The sequence below is a fragment of the Myotis lucifugus genome, unplaced genomic scaffold (assembly GCF_000147115.1).
Source record: "Myotis lucifugus unplaced genomic scaffold, Myoluc2.0 scaffold_246, whole genome shotgun sequence".
In the NCBI taxonomy this organism is placed as follows: Eukaryota; Metazoa; Chordata; class Mammalia; order Chiroptera; family Vespertilionidae; genus Myotis; species Myotis lucifugus.
The window spans coordinates 1,715,066-1,741,335 of NW_005871294.1; the positions used below are offsets into that span (position 1 = coordinate 1,715,066).

Below are 26,270 nucleotides of genomic sequence, written 5' to 3' on the forward strand. Positions count from 1 at the left end.
GGAGGCAGCCAGTCAATGATTCTTTCCTCATCATTGATGTTTCTATCTCCTTATCCCGTCCTCTCTGAAATTAATAAAAATTTATATTAAAAAAACAACAACAGAAAACTCCCTTTATAACTCTGTAAACATTCCTGATTACGGGGATATCCAATGTGCTCTCCTCTGGCCATCCTGACCCAAAGATGGCCAGTCTGTGTCACACATCTTTCTTAACTTCCAGGGAACTAGGTTCACCCCATAGTCCCCAGGAAAACCTTTCTTTAAATTCTTTAACATACATTCTAAAACAGTGGGTTTGGAGAAACTACTTCCCATATTTGCAGTTAAACCATGTAATACCTCCCAGTTAACAGAGACACAGAACAAACACAAGGTAACATTCGCTTCACACAGACTCTTACATTCACAGTCAGTCTGAGCGTTGACTTCCACTCACGGAAAGTCCCTGAACCGAGGCAAATATTTTGCCTAAGTGGTGGTCAGCCACTTCTTCTGTCCCAAAAGACAGGCCTGAACTCAGACTGCTCCCCCCGGGGGAAAACTCACCAGTCAGACGTCTGGTTCCAGAAAGGGCTTTTCTCTCCTGCTTGAAGTCCACTGAGGCGTAAGCGAGGGTCCCGGTCATCCAGGTCCGATGAGGACTGGAATCCAGTAAATCACTGGAGGCATGCCTTTCCCATCTTCAGGAGGGAGCTGGGCAAAAGGACCGCCATTGGCCTTTACCAGCGGTGCCCTAAGTAGGCAGCATGACTGGTATTTTCCCAGCCAACACACCAGATTAATGCAGAAGAATTAATCAGCTGGGCACTCCGAGGATATTCAGAAAAATAGCCTTTATTTCTAGATGCACACATGCCGTGACTCAGGGGAGTCAGTCTCCAAATCCTGAGTGATGAATATGGATGAAGCTTTCCCTTTATACCCTTTAGTTTCTTTGTCCCCCAGATATAGATCAGGCTTCTGGACTTTTCATGGGCTTTGCAGCCCCCTGTGAGTTAGGATGGGGGAAGTGAGATTACACTCAGAGGCCTGTCTGGCGCCAGCACTGCCAAACCCCTCAGGATGTTGTATATGGTTCAGTTTATGGCCTCTGTAAAATGGGAGTATTCCGGGAAACAGGTTCTGCATGGCAGGACAGTCATCACAGATAGAATGGAGTTTATCTGCAAGCAAGAGTGTGCGTCAGAATTCAGATAGCTAGCCCCCAAATGTCTTATTTTCCCCTTCACTTTTGAGAGAAAATAGCATGTGAGAGCCTTCAGAATTACAAAGCATGACTGCTCTTCAAGAAGAGATTGCTTTGAGAATTCAAGATTTACACAGTTTAGTGTTTTTCAAAGATTTCTTGCTGTTTTGTTCCATGTAGCATTTCCTTTAACCGGTGGGCATCTGTGTTGCCCTGAATTAAGCCATTTGTTATTTTATTTTTTTCTTCCCTTTTTGCCATCACTACTTTGTCACTGAGGGAGAATTCTTCACTTCAAATCAGTGGAGAAGCTAGAATGTTAAAAACGAGGATTGTAAACTTTCCGAAGGAGTCAGCGTTCCTGTCTGTCTGACAATAGATAGCTATTGCCTTGATCCCTCAGGCAGAAACTCCTTGGTAATTTTGTTCCTTTTGTGTTTCAGAAGCATCTTGTACTCAGAGCCCAATTAAGCCAAGAAATTACCAACTAGAGCTTGCTCGTCCTGCTTTAGAAGGAAAAAACACAATAATATGTGCTCCTACTGGTAAGCTGATTGCCAGAACTTAGATGGTTTGTTTCTCTGCTTCCTTTTTTTCCCTTTTATTGAATACTGGGATGAAATGGGCAAGTTTTAGTTTTTTCCTTGTTCCATTTGTCTTTTGAGAAAACCATGTTATTAATATAGTCTCAAGGTATTTTAAAGAACCCGAGGGGAAAGAAAAATGCCATCTTTTCGCTTGCTTCAGGCCCTGACTGTTTGAGTTCATATTACCTAGGGAGTAGGTTAATATTTGTTAGTCCTGGTGTAAATTCTGCCATTGTTTACCCATTCACATTACCGGTTTACTAGTCCATCCAGTGGTTTTAAGAGAGCCAAAAATAATTACCATTCGACAGAAATATTTTAATAGGATATTAGTGACCTTTTCTTTTTCTTTATGTTAAAAGGTTGTGGGAAAACCTTTGTTGCACTTCTCATATGTGAACATCATCTTCAGAAATTTCCGCAAGGACAAAAGGGGAAGATTGTGTTTTTTGCTAATCAACTCCCAGTGTATGAACAGCAGAAATCCGTCTTCTTAAAATATTTTGAAAGACATGGGTAAGTATAACAGTTGTTTGAACTTGTTTTTCTCTAGCTTTATGTAACTGGGGTGCTTTCTGCTTTGTTTTGGTTTTGGGAAACCATGATTCAAAAAATTCATAGTAGATTCAGCTTTTATAGAATCCAGATGTAATTCCTTCAGGATTCAGTCTGTTTTGTTAGCTATACCTGAAATCCTAAGTGAATGGCTTAAGAGATACATTTTACATTTAACTGGCACATTTAACTTTTTAATGATTTTATGATTTATTTACTATGACTCTTTAAGCACTAGTTTCTTAGTGGCTTAATATATACTCCTAGCCATTTCAACTAGCTTGCATTTATTGATCACTTACTATGTGTAAGACGTTGCTAAGCACTTGTCTCCTTTTGACTTAGGGAGAATGCAGTCAATTAATGTTCTGATCTAGTGTTTCATATCTTTGTGGTTTCTCACTCACACCGTGGTTGGTAATAGGCAGTTTCTGTCATTTCCAGGTACAAAATTGCAGGCGTTTCTGGAGCCACAGTTGAGAATATCTCAGTGGATCAGATTGTTGAGAACAATGACATCATCATTTTAACTCCACAGATTCTTGTGAACAGCCTTAAAAATGGGACTATTCCATCACTCTCTGTCTTTACTTTGATGATATTTGATGAATGCCACAACACCAGCAAACTCCATCCTTACAATGTGATCATGTTTCATTATCTAGATCAGAAACTTGGAGGATCTTCAGACCCACTGCCCCAGGTATCTGCAACATCAGATGGATCCCTCGGCAGAGCTGTCACCTTCCTAAATCGTATTGATTTACTCTTTTTAAAAAAAATTTTTTTATTGATTTCAGAGAGGAAGGGAGAGGAAGAGAGAGATAGAAACATGAGTGATGAGAGAGAATCATTGATCAACTGCCTCCTGCACGCTCCACACTGGGGATTGAGCACGCAACTCAGGCATGTGCCCTGACCAGGAATTGAACTGTGACCTCCTGGTTCATAGATGGACGCTCAACCACTGAGCTACATATACCAGGCTTGATATATATATATATGTTTCTGTTGACTAGAAGTAGAGAGAGAGGAAGGGAGAGGGATAGAGAGGTAGAAACATCGATGAGAGAGAAACATCATCGTTTCTCTACACATCCCCTACTGGGGATCAAGCCTGCAACCCGGAAAATGGGCTCTGACCAGGAATCGAACCAGTGACCTCTTGATTCATAGGTTGATGCTCAACAACTGAGCACACTGGCCAGGCTTGACTTACTCTTATGGCCACAGTGAAGATGTCCTTCTCAGGTTCTAAGTCCATATTATATAACTCATTGATTAAATTTGATTCATTGGTTAATTTATCCACTTAACAAATATGTATCAGGTGCCTCCATGCACTGTGCAAGGCACTGGGGATGCAAATATAAAAAGACATATTCCTTGCCTTCAAACAGCTGAAGTTTCATGGGGAGCCAATTATGTTAGAATTATGTCATAGTATATCATGATGGCACACTATGGAGGTGAGTATATGGTGCAATCACAAGAGACGTAAAAGAGCTCCTGAGTGTGCTGTGAAGGTAAGGCAAATCCTAACAGAAGTTAGGTTAGGCAAACACTAACAAGAGTTTACAAGGTAGATAGCTGGGTGGTTTTCTGGAAAGGCTACTGTGTGTCCAGAGGCACAGAGGGATGAAAGAACATGGTGCGCTTAAGAATCTTGAAGCTTTTAAGTATCACTTGAGTCTAGAGTGTGAAGTAGTGAATAGCAGTAGGTGAGTAAGGATGGGAGAGAGGGAATGATTGATAGAACAAGGTGCCAAGAGAGCCCTGGCCAGTGTGTCTCAGTTGGTTGCATGTGTCCCATGTGCTGAGAGGTTGCTGGTTCCATTCCTGGTCAGGGCACATGCCCAGGTTGCAGGTTTGACCCCCAGTCGGGGGCATGCAGGAGGCAGCTGATCAATGTTTCTCCCCCACCAATATTTCTCTCCCCCTCTCCCTTCCTCTGTCTCTCAAATCAATAAGAACTTTTTTATTTTTAAAAGATGCCAGGGGAGACCAGAGGTTTTGGATAAGTAGGCAAGTAGCTGGATTAGTACAGGAGACTAGATGGAAAACCATTTTTGCTATTTTTGGTGTCATTAGAGGGGAGAGGGTAAGAGGAATCATCACAGAGAGTAGTTCTCAGATGGAGCAGGAAAGGAAGGGAAGTTGGATATAAGCCCTCTTTTCTCTTGAACGTAGAAGATGGGAATGGAAGATGCATAGAGAGGATTTGAAATGGAAGAGAGAACTAATCCACAGAAGAATTGACTGGTCATATTGGGGGCTCAGATAAAGTTGGGAATCATGAATTTGTAGCACAGTAATCTCACATTTGTGTACAGTTCTCTAACCCTAATAATTACCTGTTTAGGAAACAGGTGGGAAGAAATTCGGGATGGTGCCCATAGACAAAATTCAGTTGCAGTCACATTTCTTACACCCTTTTCTTCTAGAAACAAAAATTAGTAGTTCAATATTTATTGAGAAGCTATTAGAGGAAGAAACAAATATTTATTAGGTGACTGTTAACCTATATTCTTTACAAATGTTATCTTACTAAGTTCGCACAGCTACCATTTTAAATCGCTATTGTTACCCAGCTTTACAGAGTGGGAGCTGCTTGTCCAAGGACACACAGCCAGTGTGACATGGCTGGGCTTGGAATGGAAGTATGTCCGATTGCAGCCCTTTTCCTTTTCAGTATGTTGTTCTACTCATCATGGGGGACACACGGGTAAAGAAGAAAGAAGCCCTGCCTTGAAAGGGTTTCCTCTCTTCATATCTATGCTGATTTTTGTTCAACTCATGCGTTGTGACTTCTGCATTTATTCAGTGCTTTACTTAATGAGGACCTTTCTATTTACACTGTCATAGAGAGTTTCAGGGGAGAAAAATGTCCCTGTTCTTTATTTGAAGTTGGGGGGAAGCCTGCGGTAGCAGGAGAGAGTTACAGGAGGGGCTGAGGAAATACCATGCTTTCCCCGGTCATCTCATGGCTTGGAGTGCTCTTCACAGGTCATTGGGCTGACTGCCTCAGTTGGCGTTGGGGATGCCAAAAACACAACGGAAGCCACGGAGTATATCTGCAAGCTGTGCGCTTCTCTTGACACATCAGTGGTGGCAACAGTCAAAGACAACTTGGAGGAACTGGAGGAGATTGTTTATAAGCCCCAGAAGTGTAAGTGAGATCCAGTAACAAGCCCTTTAGACTCTGTAATCCTCTACTATTCCTAGTTCAGAGCCATTTGAATGGACACTAAATTTTTACACTTTCTCTGTTTAGTAGAAACTATTTAACCCCAAACTTGGAAAATAATCACATTTCTGGCTCTCTCCTCGACGGAGCTCTCTCCCCAAGCAATGGATGAACCTCAGCAATGGCCTGTAGGAAGCAAACAGTCTGACTCTTCATTTCCGTAAAACTCTTATACAGAGAACCTTGAGAGGGAGAGGTGATGAGAAAATCTAAGCATGTGAATGGCCAAGACCCGGGCTCGGTCCTTCCTGGTGTCCATACCTGAGGAGGATACCGTGTGGTCATTCATCATTTCAGTATTTATCTGATAATTTTGGTTGAAATTATCTGAATTCATCATACCTCAAAAGATGAGAATATGATTTTTATAAGATTGACTAGCAAATGTTTATTGGATACCAGTGCTATACTAATTCAGCAAGAGGGAGCGGGGAGAGGAAATACACATGATCTCATGCTTGTCTGAACAGCATGTGACTGTACAAGGCAGAACAGACAGACATGAAATAGGGAGGAGGAAGTTACGTTTCTTTCTGGAGCTGCCTGTAGGGGTTTAGAGAAGACACACACTCTGAACTTTTTAGTATCAAGTACATATTTATTCATAACCTGGTCCCCCCTGCCCTCTGAGCTTCCTCTCCTCCCAACTCCCATAAACCCAATCATTGCATTCCTGTGGGCTCCTCAAATGTGTCAAATGCCTTTTCTCTCTAACTTTGGTCCATGCTGTATTTGTACATGATTGCATTTGCTTCCTCCTTTCCTCTTCCCCTGCATATCCCACACCACTGCCTCCCTCGGAAGAATTTGTTTTTTTTCTCTCCCTGTGTTCCATGACACTTGTGCATACTTATATTACCGCACTCTGCTGTGGTTACTTGGCAGTGTGTCTTTTTGTCCCCTAAGAACACACAGAGTGAGTTCTGTTCAACTGTCTGTCACCAGAATATGGCACATGGTGATCTGTTAATACATTTCTGCTGAAACAATGCAATAGTGAATGTCAGGAACAGTGCAAACAGTCCTGAGGGTTGTGTGGAAAGGAATCAAAGAACAGAGACAGGCTTAAAAAGTGGTATTTGCAGAGTCAAACTGGACACCAGCCTCCTTAGAGCAGGGACTCGGTGTTGAGTAACAGGAAAGCCAGAGTGAGAAGTTGGGTTAGACCCAGAGCACAGCAGACATGTTAGCAGGAGGGATCTGTTGCAAGGTTTCTGAGTGTTTGTTGGATCACCTCGGTGAGTTACCTGTGAGCGTGGGGCCTCAGAGGAAGTAACAACCGTAGAGAAAGGTTTGGGGATGCCTGCTTTAAATCTGACATAAGCTTCCTGAGAAATACTAACTTTCCTTTGATGGCTCTAGTTTTCAGGAAAGTGAAATCACGGACCACCAACAGATTTAAATGCATCATCTCTGAGCTGATGAAGGAGACAGAGAGTCTGGCAAAGAGCATCTTTGGTGAACTCGGTACCATAAGTCTCGGTGAGATAAATTTCATTTCCTGTCCTCTCCATTTGGGAATAGCCACATATTGTTACTAATATTTGTTTGCAATTTCCTTAGTTCAGACAATGCCAAGACCTATCCAGAGGTTGACTCTCTTGATTATAGGTTATTCAAGAACCTTCCAAGTCCTCCTTTATTTTCTATTGCTTTTTGTCCCTTTGTAAATCCAAAGTGAATGCAGGACAACACACCTGAAATATATTACATGTAAATCAGTTCATTGCTCTTTTGACCTTCCAAATTAGCTTTCTGTCCTGACTTCCTATTGTAGGAATGAAACCACCATTCCTCTATGGCTCAGATTCAAGCCTAGAGGTGACCTTTGATCCTTCTTCTTTTGAGGCTCTCTCATGAAGTCACCAAGTTCTGTTCTTCTCCTCATTATCCACTCATTCATTCACCAGAGATTACTGTGCCAGGTACTGTGGTAGAGATGGAAACAGCAAGATCAAAGACATAGTCCCCACCCTCCGGGAGCTCACAGTGAAACAGTGAGAATCAGATGCCAGTAATTTCCATGGGACCGGGCAGCGTCACACGCTGGGTGCCATGGGAGCACATGGGAATAGGACTGGGCTGCGGGGAAGGCTTCCTGGGACAGATGTAGAAGTCAGCCAGGTTAAGAAGGAGAGACAGCTACGTGAGATCGAAAGGCATTAGGCATGGAAGGAAGAGAGAGTGCAGTGAGTTTTAAAAAGTACAAGCTTTTCATGATAATTTTATTTATATGTTACATATTTTTTCATGGTAATTTTAACATGTGAGTAAGGAGTGAGGCTAAAGGGAGAGGCAGGGGGTAGACAGGGAAGGGTCTGGTAGGCCAAGCTGAGTTTAAATTGTTCCCTAAAAGCATGGGAAGCAGCTGAAGATTTTGATGTGATAAGGATACCAGTGAGGGAAGAGGACCGGAGGCTGTGGAGATGCGTGGTGAGGGAGGAGGCTTGTGCAAAGCACTGCAAACAGGAAGTGTTCAGACTTAATGGCTAACTGGATTTGGGTGGGAGGGAGAGAGGAAGGGAGTGGAAGATTTCCCCACAGGCTTCTCACTTGGGCACCTGTGCATATGCCTGTGAGTGGTACTGTTTCTAGAACTAGGAGCAGCTTTGGCAGGCACAGGGTGAGTTGAGAGTTTGGGAGACAATTGAATTTCTAATGTCTGCAAGGTATCTCATGGTGTCTCACCTTCTCTCACACTTGTTCTGCTTCTCTTTTCTTTTACAGCTTGATTTAGGGCTTTTTCTAATAGCCTTCTAGCTGGTTTGCCCACCTTCACTCTCTTTTCCATCCATTCCCTCCCCCATTGCCTGGCTAGTCTTCCTGAAGTACCAGTCTTACCGCATCAGTGTCCTGCTTGAATCCCTTTGCTTACAGGCAAAACCCTCCAGGTCTCTCCCTTGACAGTCTGAGTCCTGCCTGCACAACCTGGTTCTACTTCTTTCCACTTTTACCTTCCACTCCTTCCCCGACTAAATTTTTTGATTTAGCCTTGAACATGCTCATTCACTTGTTTGTTCATTCAGTGTTGGCAAGGTGCTGGGTGATGGGAATACACTGTGGACCCTGAGACACAGCTCCTGCCTTCATGGCATTTCCAGTGTAACAGTAAAACCAGAATTAGGAAGTAATAAAAATAAAGCAACGGGATGGGGTGGGTGGGTGGTGGGATAAGGGTGTTTCAGGCGGGGGAACAGCATGGGCTGAGGCTGGGAGAGTAGAGAGTGGGGACTCACATCAGTCCTGTAAATGCAGGGAGGGGCGTGTATAGAGATGAGGATCAGAAGCAGGGAGGGCTGGGGCACAGAGGATCTGTCTGAAGCAGTGGGATAGCAGTTCCTCACCTTCAGTTTGGAAACTCCCTCTAACTGCTGAGTGAGGAATGGGTTGGAGGGAATCCGGGGAGAAGTGGGGAGACCAGTTAGGAGGCCATGATATCACCCAGGAGTGTTATGACGTGGTCTGACCTGGGGAGGGGGCTTGAATTTCTACCTTCTTATTCCCTCCATCTCTAATATCCTACCTCCTCCTTTTTGCCAGTCCAAATCCTGTCAACTGTTCATTTCTGGATTGCTTAGCTCATTTTTTTACTAGACTTTATTTTTTTAGAGCAGTTTTAGGTTCATAGCATAATTGAGCAGAATGTACAGAGATTTCCCATATACCTCCCTGACCACAGCTTTGCTTATTTTCATGCTTCCCCAAGTTCAGTAAATACTTGTTGATTCATGTAGTTTACTGCTGGCCACCTCTTTGTAGTTGGCCTGGGGAAGAAGCATGTCAAGGCCACTTGTCTCAGAAGCCTCTTTTGTTCCTTTTATTTAAAAAGAGGAACATTTTAGCCCAGAAATAGAGCTCTTCCTGTGAATTTTATTGGACTGTGCTCTTCCCAGGGAGCCCTGAGAACTGACTGTTCCTAGAGTCCCTCGCAGACTGAGCTCCTGGAGGACAGGCCTGGGTGTCCCTCCTCCTTTACCGAGGCCCCAGCACCTGCACAGAGCCCGGACTGCTGAACCCTGACCACTCTGTGAACAGAATAAGAAAGAAAATTAGAGGGTAAGGCATGCTTAGAACCTGAAATGACTGACATATGACACAATGAAAAACTTTTTCTTTCCAGAAAACTTATCTCAGATTCAAAACAGGAATTATGGAACACAGAAATATGAACAGTGGATCGTTGCAGTTCAGAAAAAGTGTGCAGTGCTGCACCTGCCAGACAAAGACAAGGAGAGCAGGATTTGTACAGCGCTGTTTTTGTACACTTCACATCTGCGGGTACGTTGCTTCTTTGGAAAGGCATATTTTATTTTTTATCTATTGATGAGAGAGAGAGAGAGAGAGAGACATTGAGTTGTTGTTCCACTTATTGATGCATTCTTTGGTCGATTCTTGTATGTGCCCTGACCTGGGATCAAACCCACAACCTTGGCATATTGGGATGATTCTCTAACCAACTGAGCTACCGGCCAGGGCTAGTCAGGCATATTTTAGTTGTAGCACCTACTGGGAGCTGTGCTGTGGCAGCCGAGGAGGGAACATCAATTTTTCATCCTGCCCCCACAGCTCATATAGGAACTTTCCAGAAGATTCTTATGAAGCAGACTCCAAAAATTACCCCATTCAGCATCGTCTTTGTCTGCTTTCTGAACTTAACACTGGAGGCAATAGGATGGACAAGGGGAGGCTCTAGGCCAGTGATGGCGAACCTATGACACGCATGTCAGAGGTGACATGCGAACTCATTTTTTTGGTTGATTTTTCTTTGTTAAATGGCATTTAAATATATAAAATAACTATCAAAAATATAAATCTTTGTTTTACTATGGTTGCAAAGATCAAAAAATTTCTATATGTGACACGGCACCAGAGTTAAGTTAGGGTTTTTCAAAATGCTGACACGCCGAGCTCAAAAGGTTCGCCATCCCTGCTCTAGGCTGTGCCTCCAGCATTCCCATGATTGACACAATTAGGAAAAGTTGGGTGAGGATGAACATTACTGTAGATATGTGACTGGTGACAGCCATCCTTAAAGTTCAGTACGAGACTCCTGTTGCCCTATCCTGAAACATGTATTCCTACCTCGGATAGAGCCACATGTGCACAGGAAAATACGGATATTTTAGGATACACTCAACCAGAATGCATTTATAGAATTTTAATGAACGTAATATTTGGTGTAGGTGGTCAAGCGCCATCATTCTGAGCAGGCGCAATCACCATTCAGTGATGACTTTAGATGTATAAAGGGATTGAGTTGAATGTCTGAATTTTGAGACAGATTGATATGGAAGTTGATTTGCTTTTAGTCTTTGACATGCATTTTTCTTGTAATTTTCTTTTTCTCTTCCAAGGTAGACCTCTAGAATCCAAAGTGATCCTAATTAATTATTGATTCTAGCTAACTGAGAATTTTTGGAAACAGTATTTGATTCCAAGATTTCACTAAGTACCATAAGGGACTGTTCATTTAAAAAAAACTAAGTTGGAACATATTTGAGAAAAGTTTATTCTTAAAATTAATTCCATGCCAAGTTACAGCTCATTGAACTTAAGTACAGCAGATGTGTTGGACGTTAGAAATACATTGAAACTCCGTTTTCATTTTAAACAGAAATTTAATGATGCCCTCCTTATCAATGAGCATGCACGGACGAAAGATGCTCTGGATTACTTGAAAGACTTCTTCAGCAATGTCCGCTCAGCAGGATTTGATGAGATAGAGCAAGATCTCACTCGCAGATTTGAAGGTGGGTGGTGTTTCCGGAGGAGGAAGCCATGCAGCCTGGTGACTGCAGTGATAGCATAATTGTGCGGCATTGTATTGAGCATTTGGTGATGCTCAGGCAGAATGTTGTCCTGGGCTTACGCAGATGGCCGGACCATGGAGCTTCAGTGAAATCTGGTACTAAAGGAAAGAACCTGTGGCTTACCCTAGTTCCAATTCTGAAGAAGGAAAAATAGTAGGACTTGCAAAGGACATATTTCATGGAAATAGTTAATAGTAGCATATTTTGATTTTACTTTCAGTAATTTTATAAAGATTTACAAACTACAAAAAAAGGTGTTTTAATGATATTAAAATACTGTAATTTATATATACTTCTATGTAAAGAGGAAAACCAAAATGGCTCATAATCCCATCTCCCTCATATTAAGAAAAATATAGGAAGATATTAAATGAAAAGTAAGGCTTCCTTCTCCTTCTCCCCTATTTTTCCCCCAAAGGTAATTGCTGTTAATAATTTGGGGGGAAATGGGGAAAAAAAGGAGACATATGTACTACTATTTGTAATACTTTAAACAGTAAAATAAAATTAAAAAAAATAATTTTGGGGGGCCTATACTGAAGTATTTACTTACACATATGTGTAACCCAGTGATGTGCTGCTAAACATTGAACAACCAGCTCTTCGGGGGGGGGAAACAAAATATATGCATTTATTGGTGTATTTACTAATAATGTATGCATTCAATTGGTGGTTTTCACTTACACAATTCTGGTCAGATTAAGAGATTAACGGAACTATAGCTGAAAGTCCCAGTGTGTTCTAAATTTCTAGAATTTATAAGTTGTTTACAAAACGTTCTCCTTTTGCAGAAAAGTTGCAAGAACTAGAGAGCATTTCTATGGATCCCAGCAATGAGAACCCTAAACTGAAGGACCTCTGCTTCATCTTGCAAGAGGAGTACCACTTAAACCCAGAGACCAGAACCATTCTCTTTGTGAAAACCAGAGCACTTGTGGATGTAAGCTTCTTCCTCCTTGTGGATAACAAATTGAGCAGTACCATTTTATTGAAAAGATTGTCTTTTCTTTACTTCACTGTTGTAATTACTCTAGTTTATAATGATGTCTTGATACCTTTATATGTTTTTTATTCTTTTCATTGATTTAAAAAAATTTTAACCATTCTATGGGTATGTAGTGATATCTCACTAGAGTTTTAATTTGCATTTAACTAATAACTAATACTATTTAACATTCTTCATATACTTATTAGCTATCCACACATCTTTTTTGGTGAAGTGTCTGGTCACATTTTTTGCCCATTTAAAAATGGGTGTAGCTGGATTGTTTATCATGTTATTTTTTTAAAAATATATATTTTTATTGATTTCAGAGAGGAAGGAAGAGGGAAAGAGAGATAGAAACATCCATAATGAGAGAGAATCAAGGATAGGCTGCCTTCTGCAAGTCCTCCACTGGGGATCGAGCCCACAACCTGGGCATGTGCCCTTGACCGGAATCGAACCTGGGACCTTTCAGTTCGCAGGCCAACGCTCTATCCACTGAGCCAAAGCGGCTAGGGCTTATCATGTTATTTTTAAGTGATCTTGTATTCTGACAAAAGTCCTCTGTTGGGAACGTGATTTGAAATTTTTTCTTCTGGTCTTATCATTCTCTTAACAGTATCTTTTACAGATGGAAAGTTTTAACTTTTGATGAGGTCCAGTTAATCAATGTGTTCTTTTTGTGGATTGAGCTTTTGGTATTGTATCTAAGAGCACTTTGCTCACCCACAACCACAGAGGTTTTCTCTGTGTTATCTTCTAGAAGCTTTTACGTTTTATGGTTAGCTCTCCAATCCACTTTGAGGTATGGGTTGAGATGCTTTTTTTTTCTTTTTGTATGTGATCATCCAGTTGTTCCAGCACTGTATATTGAGAAGACTATTCTTTCTCCATTGAATTGTCTTTGTAACTTTAAAAAAAATCAGTTGACTGTATTTATGTGGATCTATTTCTGGATTCTCTATTCTGCTCCATTTATCTATATGTCTGTCCTTTCACCCATCCCACACTGTCTTTTTTTTAATACTAGATTTATTTATAGGTAATCTTTATTCCTTAGAGTTTATCCATATAAATTATATAGTACTACTTTGTTTAGTATATTTACAGAGTAATGCAACTATCACCAAAATCTAATTTTAGAATATTTCAATCTCCCCACAAAGAAAGTCCCCACTCATTTGCAATCACTCCTCATCAAAATTCTACGGAGTCCTAAGTAATCGCTTATCACTTTCTGTCTATAGATTTGCCTATTCTGGACATTTCATGTAGATAAAACCGGAAAATAGTGGACCTTTGTGACTGTTTTCATTTTACTTAATTCTTTTGCATAATGTTTTTGAGATCTATCTGTGTTGAAACAGAAGTAAATTGTCCATTTTTTATTGTTATAATCCCACACTGTCTTGATTGCTATAGCTTTATAATAAGTCTTGAAATCAGCTAGTATGAGTTCTCTAACTTTTTCTTTTCTTTGAAATTGTTTTAGCTGTCTTTCTTTGTCTTTCCATTTATATTTTAGAATCACCTTGTCCACATCTATGAAAAAGTCTACTTGGGATCTCTTTTGGGATTGCATTGAATCTACAAACAATATTAGGGAGAAATGACATCTTAATAATGTCGAGTCTTCCAATCCATGACCATAGTACATTTCTTCATTTATATAGGGATTCTATATTAGTTACCTATTGCTGACAACAAATTGCCCCCCCCAAAAAAAACTTAGTGACTGGGAACAACAAACATCTATTATCTTACAATATCTATGGGTCAGGAAGCGGAAACAACTTAACTGGGTGGTTCTGGCTCAGCGTCTCATGAGGCTGCAGTGAGGTGTTGGCCATGGCTGCAGTCATCTCAAGGCTTGAATTGGGAGGATCAACTTCCACCTCACTGAGATGTCTATTGGCAGCATCAGGAGATGTGCTGCTTTTTTTAAAAATACATTTTTATTGGTTTATCTCCATTCAGATAGGAATGGAGAGTGAGAGAGATAGAAACATCAATAATGAGAAAGACTTATTGATCAGCTGCCTCCTATAGTCCCACACTGGGGACTGAGCCTGCAACCCAGGCATATGCCCTGACCGGGAATCGAACGGTGACCTCCCGGTTCATAGGTTGACACTCAACCACTGAGCCACGGCCAGCCAGGCAGAAGATGTGCTTCTAAGCTCACTCACTTGGGCCTCTCCACAGGCTGCATGGTAGCTGGCTTTCCCTGAGTGAGTGATCCAAGGGAGATTGAGGAAGAATGCCTAATATGGAGTCACAGTCATTTTATAACTTCAACTGGGAAGTGATACCTCATCATATCTGTCCTATTTTATTAATTAGAAGCAAGTTAATAAGTTCAATTCACACTTGAGGGGAAGGGACACAAGGATCTGAATACCAGGGGAAACATTGTTGAGGGCTACCTCCGATGCCACCTACCACATCTTTTTTGGTTCCTTTTATCAGTGTTTTGTTGTTTTCAGCATACAGATTCTGCACGTATTTTGTTAGACTTATACCTTAGTATTACTTTTTAATGCTGTTGTAAATGGTTCTTTTGTCCGTTGCTGGTATATAGAAATACAACTGATTTCTGTCTACTGATCTTGTGTCCTAGATCTTGCTAAACTCACTTTTTAGTTTTACATGCCCACTTTCAATCTAAACTTTGCTTTTATCACTAAAAATATCTTCGATGACAAAGATTTGTACGTTTATGGTTAATAATTGCATAGAATTCAATTCCAAGAAGCAGTTTTCTTAGATTTATCAATCTGAAAACTGTCTGTATACTAACTTAACATGTTTTTTTCCTTCTTGCATATACTTCAGTATTGAATTAATACAGATGGCATACAAATTGGGCCTAACTGAAAATTGCTTTTCGTTTTCAGGCTTTAAAGAAATGGATTGAGGAAAATTCTATACTCAGCTTTCTAAAACCTGACATTCTGACTGGACGTGGCAAAACAAGTCAGAACATAGGTATTTATATATGGTATACTATATATAAGAATATATGTAATCTATTGAATCTTTTTTATGTTTGTATCAGGGTTCAACTAAAGAAACAAAACCAGTAGGAGATTTTATTTATATATATATATATACACACACACACACACACACACACACACACACACACACACACACAGATACGTGCATATACATACACACAGGGATTTATTACAAGGTACTGGCATACACAATTGTACTGGCAAAACATGTCTGAGGTCTGCAGGGTAGGTGGTCAGGAGCAGGCTGGAACCCCATAGCCATGAGCTGTTTGAAGTCCTGAGCTCAGGAAATACCTAAACCAGTGATGGCGAACCTTTTGAGCTCGGCGTGTCAGCATTTTGAAAAACCCTAACTTAACTCTGGTGCCGTGTCACATGTAGAAATTTAAATTTTTTTGATATTTGCAACCATAGTAAAACAAAGATTTATATTTTTGATATTTATTTTATATATTTAAATGCCATTTAACAAAGAAAAAGCAACCAAAAGAATGAGTTCGTGTGTCACCTCTGACACGCGTGTCATAGGTTCGCCATCACTGACCTAAGCCCTTTTCTAATACTAATACCTAATCAGTATTATTGATTAGGTTAGGCCCACCTAGGGTGAAGCCCCTGTTGATTCCCTTAATGTCAACTGATTAAGAACTTTAATTACAACTGCAAATCCCACTAGGGACTGTAGTTCAGCCTAGGCAAGTTGACATCAAAAGGCTATCACATGCTCACATGCCAGAAAGTTGCAGACATTGCCTCCTCCCATCCTTTTTTTTACATATTGTTTGAGCATGTCACTCTTCTGCTCAACCAGTAGATTAACTGGAAGTAGAAATGCTCTGTTTCTGCTTTATTGTTCTTTAAACTATAGATGCTTTTGTGTGTATTATATACTTTGAGTTTAAAAATAGTCCAAGTAGACAAGCCTGAACTCTAGCGAGGGTGGTCAGAGGAGGTAAAGCTGCCTCTGTGGTTATCCAGGAGGAGCCAGGTGGCCAGCCCTCACCTGGCATTCTCACAGCCGTGCTCCCCACGCCTCAGTGACCAGCAATGCCAGCTCCTCTCTGTTCCTCCTCTTTAGTGTTATGATAAGCAGTTCCCACCCTGTCAGTCCTCAATCATCACCCTTGCACTTCCCCCTTATACAAATTTTAAATTCCGTGACTCTAAAGGGCAAATTCAGATTTTGAAAATTTGGCATACCAAATGAAGTCCAACACCACAGATTCTTTTTTTAAAATTCTTTATTGTTTAAAGTATTACATATGTCTCCCCCCCCGCCATTGACCTCTCCCCAGCCACTCCCAACCCCCCAGCACGCGCCCTCACCCCCCCTACTGTCTCTATCCATTGGTTATGCTCATATTCATGTGTACAAGTCCTTTGGTTGATCTCTCACCCCGCCCCACTCCCCTGCTTTCCCTTTTAGGTTGGATAATCTGTTAGATGGTTCTATGACTCTGGCTCTATTTTTGTTCATCCGTTTATGTTCATTATATTCCACAAATGAGTGTGATCATGTGATATTTATCTTTCTCCAGCTGAACACCACAGATTCTTGTGGTCAAAGTTCTTTACCATCTGACTCCAACATGAGTCCTATATGATTTTCCACCTTTGTTATTTCCCCACAAATAAACACTCAGAAAATATTTTCTTATTTGTTTCCTCAGTTATTCATCCATCCAGCCACATTTATTTAGAACTTAGCCAGTCATTGTGCTTCTGCTGTCAGGGCCAGCCTGACAGGGTTGAGCCGGGCTGAGGCAGGGAGGTGGGAATTGAGAAAAGAAAGAAAGACAGGAAAGCGGGATCGGGAGGACCCCAGTTCTCTTGATGAACTGAAGCGAGTTTATTAGTCACACAATCTTATTTATACACAGCACACTGAATAGGAGGTCTGTCAAGAGGAATGTATTCTTTGTTCCTCTTAATCTCTAAGGGAGGGACACAGCAGAAGGACAAGTTCTCAGTACAGTATATCTCAGTAAATAATTACAGACTTCTTGGTAAGCTATGAAAGGCTCTACAAATGTTGCTCTTATTCTACTGATAAACGCCATCCAAACAAGTCTGGGAAAACTGTGTGGGTGAGAATCCCAGCCTTGCTAGCCCCTACAGGTGCAAGGACCTTGCCAGCTTACATCTGGCCCCCAACAGATCCCCCTTCTTTGTTTTTTAGGCAAAGTTCATGTTTCAGTGTCTGACAGTTTTTTATGTATACATGTCAGCAGTAATATTTCAGTTCTGGATGGTGGACAAATGGTGGCAATGCAGGTCCGACCCTCTCTGGTTTGGTCCTGGGCAACCTGCAGCGACTCACAGCTGCTGACTGCTAGCATGATAAGGCGTCTTCACCATCTTTATTTCTGGACTGCTTCTCTTCTTGTTGTCTCACGGGGCCACTGCTATTCTGTGGCTGGAGCAGTCCTGATAATTCTCTTCTGTTGCAGGAATCCATATGGTCTTGGAGTTGTTTTCTGAAAATATAAAAACGTATTCTCGACCAAAGGTTAATAAAGGAATCATATTTATAATTTAGAGTTGGGATTCTTTTAATTTTTGTCCAAACGATTTTCCTTTGGCTTATTTGACACCATATGTGTTTTTTATGGGTGTCTTGCTGTTAGCATTACAAATAAAAAAAATTTTTCTAGATGTAAATTAGTTACAGGATATTTTTCCTTACATGGTATTTTTCCACTATCTTTCCACTATCCTCCCGCCCCCCTTTTTTTTTTAAATTTAATTATTAGGAGGCTTTTGGAAATTTTATAATGCAGTCTAGATAACTTTAAATTTTAATTTTTTGTACAAAAATATGACTGCTTTAGGTTTATTGTATGTTAAGCAATTTTTCCATGAAATGATAATTTTGGTTAATACTTCTTGAGCTAGTTTTAATTAATCTGAAAACTTGACTACTATTTTACTGTCAAATTTAATACTTTAATAACAATCTTAGTTTATACTGTAAATATTAATGGAAAGGATTATTTTGCATCCTTGAGAAGGCCTTGAGCATTCCTGGTGTTAAGCTGGATTTAGATATAGGGTAGTTGCTGTTAGCTAAGTCTCTGTTTTCTGGGTATTGATCTTGGCTGGGCTAAGTCTCTTTCTGGTATCTAGGTCCCGATCTGAGCTGGGCATGGGAAGCGCAGCAGCCATGGGGACAGGAGACCTCCCTTAGAAGGGGCGAGTGTTCAAGCCCCTGCATAGTTGGGGGGGTGAGTGAGGATCTGTGCCCCACCTCTGTTGACCCCCAAGTTCTCCCCTGAGGCCCCCTGCGACTGTGCCTGTCTTAGGTCGCCCCTCCCTGAGGGGTCTTACCCGTCATTGACTAACCAGCCATCCTCCGGGGCCAAGCAGGGTGATGTGAGGTTTAGTTCTGTCTCCTTGATAGCGTATGCCCCTGTGGCCTTCATGCCCAGTAACTGCCTTAGGATCCCCTCGCCTGCTGGCGGGGCCCTGGCATTGATCATGGGGAACCCAGGTTTGTTCTCCAGAGAGGGCCCAGCTTATGCTATTGGGCAAGAGACAGATTCATGGTACCAGCCACCATGAGGCTTCAACCTCAGTATGAACAGAGAGCTTAGGCAACAGTTGTAGGCAATTGGAAGAGGGACCCCCTTGGCAAAAAGGTCAAGAGAGGTCAATATAGAATGCTTAAGTGCCTTCCCAGGAGGCCTTCCACACAGTGGAAGGGATAAAATCCTTTCATGTTCTTATTAAATTGCTGCCAAACAATTAGTTTGTAAGTTTGTTTGGAATAAATGTATAATATGCTGTTGTAAAATATTAAAAATTATTAATGAGCTTTTGTTATTTTAAATTATATCTTAAAATTCTACTGTTGTATTTTAAGAAATATTAAATAAGATAACTTGTTTTGCCCTTTCTTAGAGGCAAAACTTAAAATATATATTTATTAATATTTATTTGATAAAGTTTTCTATGTGATTTCAAGTATATTAAATTGGCTTTATTAAAAAATCCTTTAAGAAAAGAGAATAAATTTTTGAAAACATTTCAGGGCCCATGAAATGTCCTAAAGTCATTCCTTGATTATAGTTTTGAAATCTAACTTAAAAGAGTATTAAATATATATGTGTATATAATTTAAAGATTATATACCTTTTATAATTATTAAAAGATATCAATTAAATTAAAACTGATCTTTGTATTTAAAATTTTTGGTTGGGATAACAGAATTTATCCTCTTTTTTCAATTAGACAAATGTTGAAATTTTATTATAATTATATGATTTCTCCCAATTTATTTAACCAGAACTTTAAACTTTCGGTTGGCAAGTTAAATATCTAGCATTTCTTAATCAGTAACATTTTTAAGAATAAACTTTAAAAATACATGACATAATCAATAGATTTAATTCTATCCTTTAGATTTTTTGTGAGGGAAATTTAGATTAATATTTTAGTATTTAGTTATTTCAGAATATCTAATTCAATTTAGCTAACTCTCAAAGCCTTGGGCTGCCATTGACTGGAAACAGGTAACCATTAAAATGCAAATTAGTTACATTCTTTCTACTAAGGATGGGAAACTGAGAAGCAAGCCTCTCTTTAAAAGTTGTCACTGGCGGGAAATTTTTGGCCTACCTGCTCTGTTGGGGGAAGGGAGGCTAGCCCTTCCTCTATTAGAAATTGCTTTGGGAAGCCAGCCTTAATTAAAGGGCGTAGCCGTCTTTTACCTGGGCTACTTAGATTTTTATAATTAATATATTTCAATAATTCTTGAGATTTAAATCCAATTTATTATTTTAAGGTATATTCTTTAGCAAATTTTTGTAACAGAGACAATTTTACTGAATTTCCTTTTCAGCCTTGAAGTTAACCTTTTAACACCCTTTATTAGTATTTAAAAACTGTTCTTTATTATGGAAATGCCAATCCTGCTGCTAGAATCTAGCTGCATCTTTTTTCCTTTGGGTCAAATTTGCTATTTTTGTTAGGAAATAATCAGTCTTGGGTTTTATTTTGTATATTTGCAAAGAGATTTCAGCTTAGAACTCTATCTAAATGTCCAAAATCAGACAATGCGCGCCTCAGTTCCAAGCTAGTTTTCTCTTTACACGTGTACAGAAATCCCAGACGTATTTTTAAATTTCAGATCCGGTGGCATTTGCTGTAGCTGTATCGGAAATGCAAGGAAATCATCATTTCTTCTCTATGTGGGAGGTTTTAAATCTAATGATATTTTGTTTATTTCAGTAGGCAAGGGCAGCACCCAGGGCAGATAGAATGTCTCATCTCTATGGATCCAAGGTCCAGCCCGGTACTTCCGGGGGTTGCTCGGAATAGCTCTTGTATCTATTTTGTTTTCTGTGGCAGGCTGGGTACTGTGCAGCCTGCTGGCCTTGAGATGGCATAGAGACAGGAGGGTAAATAGACAATGCCCCTGTTATTTGCCGTGGCTGGGCTGGCCCCTTTTGGTAGTTTCCCGACTGGTGTTGAGACAAAGAATTTCCCTGGACATCCATCTTAGATTTACACTCATTTGCCCAATGTTTTCCTTTTTTACATTTAGGGCATAGTCCAGGTTGTTTGGGACCTCTGCCATTTCCTTTATTAACCCCTTTATTAGAAGGACACTGTTTTGCTATGTGTCCTGTTCCTCCACAAGTGTAACACTTGTGTGTTTGACTTTTCCCTGTGCTAAATTGTTGCTGAAGAATTCCTTCAATGGTGGTTCCCTTTAATGCAGCCGCAATGGCAACTCCTTGTATATATGAGGGACCAATATCTGCGCAAATGCGGATATAATCTGAGAGAGTCCCCTGTCTTTGATAGGGCCGCAGTGCAGCTTGGCAGGCAGTGTTGGCGTTTTCATATGCCAACTGTTTAACTATTAACATGCCAGCCTCTCCATCCACCACTACTCGGCCAACAGCCTGTAATAGCCGAGAGACAAAATCCTGATACTTTTCATCTGGCCCTTGAATAATTTTTGAGAGCTCCTCTGTTTTCTGACCAGAGGTGGGTAACTTTTTCCAGGCTTTAATCCCAGCTCCATTAATCTGTCCATAAGCTTCCTGGGGGTATTGAATTTGATTATGGGTATCAGCATAGACTCCTTCACCTACTAGCATTTCATAAGAAATATTAATCTGGGCAGCTCGATTACGAGAAGCTTGCTCCTTAGCCTTTTCATCATATTCTGATTTCCACAAGAGATAATCCCCTCCTGATAAACAAGCCTTGGCAATAGCTCTCCAATCATTAGGTGGGAGAGCCTCTGAGGCCATAGTTTCCAAGATGGTTAAAGTATAAGGGGAAGTGGGCCCATACTGAGCACAGGCTGTTTTTAACTCTTTTAAGGTTTTAAAAGGAAGCGGGTCATAAGCACGCTCACGCTGTCCCGTGTGAGGGTTCACCTGTTTCATAACAGGGAAGGCGTGAATGTCCAATTCCTCACCACACTTTCGTGCCTCCTGCAAAGCCATCTGGAGAGGGGAAAGTGGAACTGGTGCTGCGCAAGGCAGCGGAGAGCGGCGGGAACAGCCCCCGCGGCTTCTCTTTTTCTTGCCAAGAAGCTTTAATTTTTCTAAAAAGCATTCCAACACATCCTCTATATCACTGCCCTCTTCAGTTCCAGCAGAAAAACATTTTTCCTCCTCTTTTGCCTGAACAATACCTGTATTATCATCATGACAAAGAGCAGCAGCTTCCTCAAAATCCTCCTCATCTTGAGGAGTTAAATTGTCTTTAAAAGTTACATTATTTCTTTTTAATATACTGTCTTTTTTAGACCCCTGTTTTGTGCTATCACACTGCTTCTTTTTTTCTTCTGGCTTAAGAGACGGTTGATTATGGTCATGTCTGGGATCTAAATAATCCCGTATTAAATTCGATAAGGAAATGCAGACCTCCTGAATGAATTTTAAAAAATTTTCTACTTGCTTGTCATTAACCTTAGTTCCTTTACTATTGAGCATAAACTTTAACATTTGCCCATAAAGAGCATTTTCTCTAGATTCTAATTGCCCCATGCTTTACTCCCGATTACCAAAAAATTTGCTCCTCCCTTACCTTAACGAGTGCACTCTTTATCTGGAGGAGTTTCTCACCGTCGTCTCTCCAAGCCCGACGGAGTTCCTCACCGTCTTTTTCCCAGTTCCTCAGTCCCTTAGCTCGGGCGCCAGATCTGTCAGGGCCAGCCTGACAGGGTTGAGCCGGGCTGAGGCAGGGAGGTGGGAATTGAGAAAAGAAAGAAAGACAGGAAAGCGGGATCGGGAGGACCCCAGTTCTCTTGATGAACTGAAGCGAGTTTATTAGTCACACAATCTTATTTATACACAGCACACTGAATAGGAGGTCTGTCAAGAGGAATGTATTCTTTGTTCCTCTTAATCTCTAAGGGAGGGACACAGCAGAAGGACAAGTTCTCAGTACAGTATATCTCAGTAAATAATTACAGACTTCTTGGTAAGCTATGAAAGGCTCTACAAATGTTGCTCTTATTCTACTGATAAACGCCATCCAAACAAGTCTGGGAAAACTGTGTGGGTGAGAATCCCAGCCTTGCTAGCCCCTACAGGTGCAAGGACCTTGCCAGCTTACATCTGGCCCCCAACACTTCTGCCAGACAGCCTTCCACATTCCCACAGCATCCATTCTGCCTCCACTTCATTGCTCGTCACGTGGAACTATAGCTTCCTATTATACCCCTCTTCCTCAAACTAGGAGCTCCTTGTAGGTAAAAGTGGACCTTTAACCATTGTATTCTTATCTGACAAGCCATAATGCCGAATAAATGTTTGATGAACAAATGAATGAAATTAATGAAGTATGGTGTCTGTCTTGAAGTTGTTTTGTCCTTCACAAAGTATATCTCAAGCTTTTGACAGCCGATATACTAGGAAAGAAATGGAACTTTTATAAATTCTATTAACTCTAAAGTGGGGGTCACTGAAGTTCTTTCTCCTCTCATTATATCAGTGGCCGAGAACTGCTCACTCTTAGGATCCTAGACTTAAAAATTCAAGGCCAGGTTCTGCTGCAAGCTAGCCTGTCAGTTATCATAGTCCCAAAAGCCTCAAGGTCCTCATCTGTGAAGGGGAATGGTGACACTTGCCACGCCAACCTAAGAGAGCTTTGTGAGGTTCCCGTGAGTAAGTAGATGAAAATGTTTTGTCAGCTGTAAACTCCTATACACTTGCAAAGGTATTACGATTAGTTAATATATTCTTTTAATCAGTATTTGTTTTGAGACAACACAACTAAAGCCACACAGCTGGTAAATGCCGCCGCTGGAATTTGAACTCAGGCAGTGTTGTGGCAGAGTCCAAGTTGCACCACCCTACATGTGCTCTCTCTAGCGATGATAGGATATGCCCTACAGCCTGGGGTTGTTGAGAGATCATGAATACAAAGCACTTATCACAGTCCCTGGCATGCAGTAAGCATTCCATAGTTAATAGCTGCTTTTCTTCAAGAGTAAAATTCCCTCTTTGGTGAGTTGTAATGCCCTCTGACTCTGGCACAGGAATGACCCTCCCAGCACAGAAGTGTGTACTGGATGCATTCCGAGCCAGTGGCGATAAGAAGATTCTGATCGCCACCTCCGTTGCTGATGAAGGCATCGACATTGCACAGTGCAATCTGGTCATCCTATACGAGTACGTGGGCAATGTCATCAAAATGATCCAAACCAGAGGTGAGAGAAGCTTTGGTGCTGTTTTAAATGTCAGCCAATTTGTCTGACTTGTGAGTGTACCTGTCGTTCCGGCCTTTCTCCTTTACCGAGTCCTGCTTGTGTGTGTGGCCAGTGGCACAGTGGACTCTGGTATCACTGCCCAAAAGGTGACTTATTGGGCCAGGATTGGGTGGCTACGGTTTTGTCCGCTATTTTAATTCTTGTTCACAATGAAAACTGTGTACGTGGCCAACACTGATGGACATGTTTTTAGGATAATTCCCGTTGGTTTGGGGCTTTGGCAGTCGGCATGCACACCTCTCCTGGCTGTGCGTGTGGTGCCGCTGGGCCCGCTGGGTCCAAGGAGCTCTCTGTCCCACTTGCACCAGAGTCTCCTAACTAGTCTCTCTTCCTTTTTCAATTTCTGTAACAGCAGCTGCCACATTACCTTTCCTGGAAAAAGCTCTGAACGTGTCACTTCCCTGTATAGAAACTGCAGTGGTTCCCCAATTTTCTTGATGTTACAGAGTTGTGTTTTTTTTAAATATATATATTTTTTATTTCAGAGGAGGGAGAGAGAGATAGAAACATCAATGATGAGAGAGAATCAATGATCGGCTTCCTCCTGCACACTCACACTGGGGATGGAGCCCCCTGACTTGAAATCAAACTGTGACCTCCTGGTTCATAGGTCGACGCTCAACCACTTAGCCACACCAGCCAAGCTTGATGTTACAGAATTTTCAAATCGAGCACCCATTTATCTTTCCAATTCTTTCCCTTTATTCATGATTCACTTCAGCCAACCTGACTCCATCATTTTCTCCTTGTTGAAGGAATTGCTCATGTACTGCTACTGATGATCGTTTACCTCCTCCTCCCTATCACCTGTCCCAAGTTCCCCCAGCTGTCAGTCATCTCTCTTTTGAACATCCGTAACTTTATGTCTTTCAGCGCTTCTCATTTTCCACCTATATTCCTGTGGTTGTGAACATAGCTTATTTCCCCATTTCCTAGAAGGCTCCTGAGGGAGGATCTGTTATTATTCACCTGAGAGCCCTCACAGTGTCATCCTGCGGGTTCATGTTGGACTCTCTGTCAAGCAGTGTTTCTGATAGTGTGGCTGTCTGATCACACTGCAGCACGGAGACTGCGAGGAAGCCAGTCTGTGGCGGGCTCCCAGTTCATCTGCAGGCCTAGCGGGCTGGTGCACACCCACATCTTGGTCTGTGCTCTGACAGCTCGGCTCAGCTTCCCTGGAAAGCGGGATTCAGTGAACCAGAGTTGCACTTTAGGAATGCCCTTTCCCCTTTCCCCCTAGCTTACCTATGCTCAGATTCATCAGAGCTTTAAATCAAAGGCACCGAATGAAATATTTATTTTTGACAGGCAGAGGAAGAGCAAGAGGTAGCAAATGCTTCCTTCTGACTAGTAATGATGATGTAATTGAAAAAGAAAAAATAAACATATACAAAGAAAAAATGATGAATGACTCCATTCTAAGCCTCCAGGCATGGGATGAAACAGTATTTAAAAAAAAGGTAAGTCTTTTCATCTGTGCTACTCTTTCAGAATCTGGCCATAAGTAACAGATAGAGAAGGTGAGCAAGGTTGGTACCTTTTATCAGATGGCTGAGTGTTGCATTAGAACAATAAGTTTAATCTTAAAAATTTGTTCTGCAGTGAACATCTAGTTTATTCTGCTTTTAAGTCTCAATGAGATTAAAATATGTTTTATTAATGCTGATTCCCGAAGTTGTGCTTTTAGGTCTAAAAGGCAAACTGAGCTAGAATCGCTCTTCCTTTGAGTTTATCTTGAGGACAATAACCTAACACTGCAAGACATAGTCTTTCTTGGTCTTTTCCTCAGATCTCTTTCCAACATCTGGAGTCCCCAGAGAAAAGCTCCCATTGCCCTGTGCAGGTGTTGGGTGCCTAATTGTAGAGGTGGTTAATAATGTATACTTTAGAGTGGATCACCTGTTCAGTTCAGCCTCTTGGTAGTAACCTTCATTTTATTGTAATTTCCTTTATAACTCAGAAGCATGGAACTAGATGAGGGAAAATAGACACACATGCATATGCACACTCTGACTTTCTCCAGACTCTGCATGAAGGCTGGACCAGGCATGAACATTCTTTTGTAGCCAGAACATCAGGTCAAGCAGTGGAGTAAGGAGAAAATGGGCAACATATCTGTCGAATTGGGCTATGCAATTGGGCT

General features: G+C 41.2%; 1 protein-coding gene across 4 annotated transcripts in view; it reads left to right on the top strand.

Annotated features, from left to right (window-relative positions):
* DDX58 (DExD/H-box helicase 58) overlaps positions 1-26,270 on the top strand; it is a 48,386-nt gene that overhangs the window by 14,800 nt on the left and 7,316 nt on the right. Inside the window, exons 6-16 of one of the 4 annotated variants that reach the window (XM_014464378.2) lie at positions 1,633-1,734; positions 2,139-2,292; positions 2,776-3,034; positions 5,338-5,500; positions 6,941-7,060; positions 9,699-9,856; positions 11,193-11,328; positions 12,180-12,328; positions 15,271-15,361; positions 23,897-24,067; positions 25,436-25,587. In XM_014464378.2, coding sequence (XP_014319864.1) covers positions 1,633-1,734; positions 2,139-2,292; positions 2,776-3,034; positions 5,338-5,500; positions 6,941-7,060; positions 9,699-9,856; positions 11,193-11,328; positions 12,180-12,328; positions 15,271-15,361; positions 23,897-24,067; positions 25,436-25,587 — 1,655 coding nt within the window. The remainder of the gene's footprint in view (positions 1-1,632; positions 1,735-2,138; positions 2,293-2,775; positions 3,035-5,337; positions 5,501-6,940; positions 7,061-9,698; positions 9,857-11,192; positions 11,329-12,179; positions 12,329-15,270; positions 15,362-23,896; positions 24,068-25,435; positions 25,588-26,270) is intronic. The other 3 variants (XM_014464379.2, XM_023762488.1, XM_023762489.1) reach the window with 3 other exon arrangements.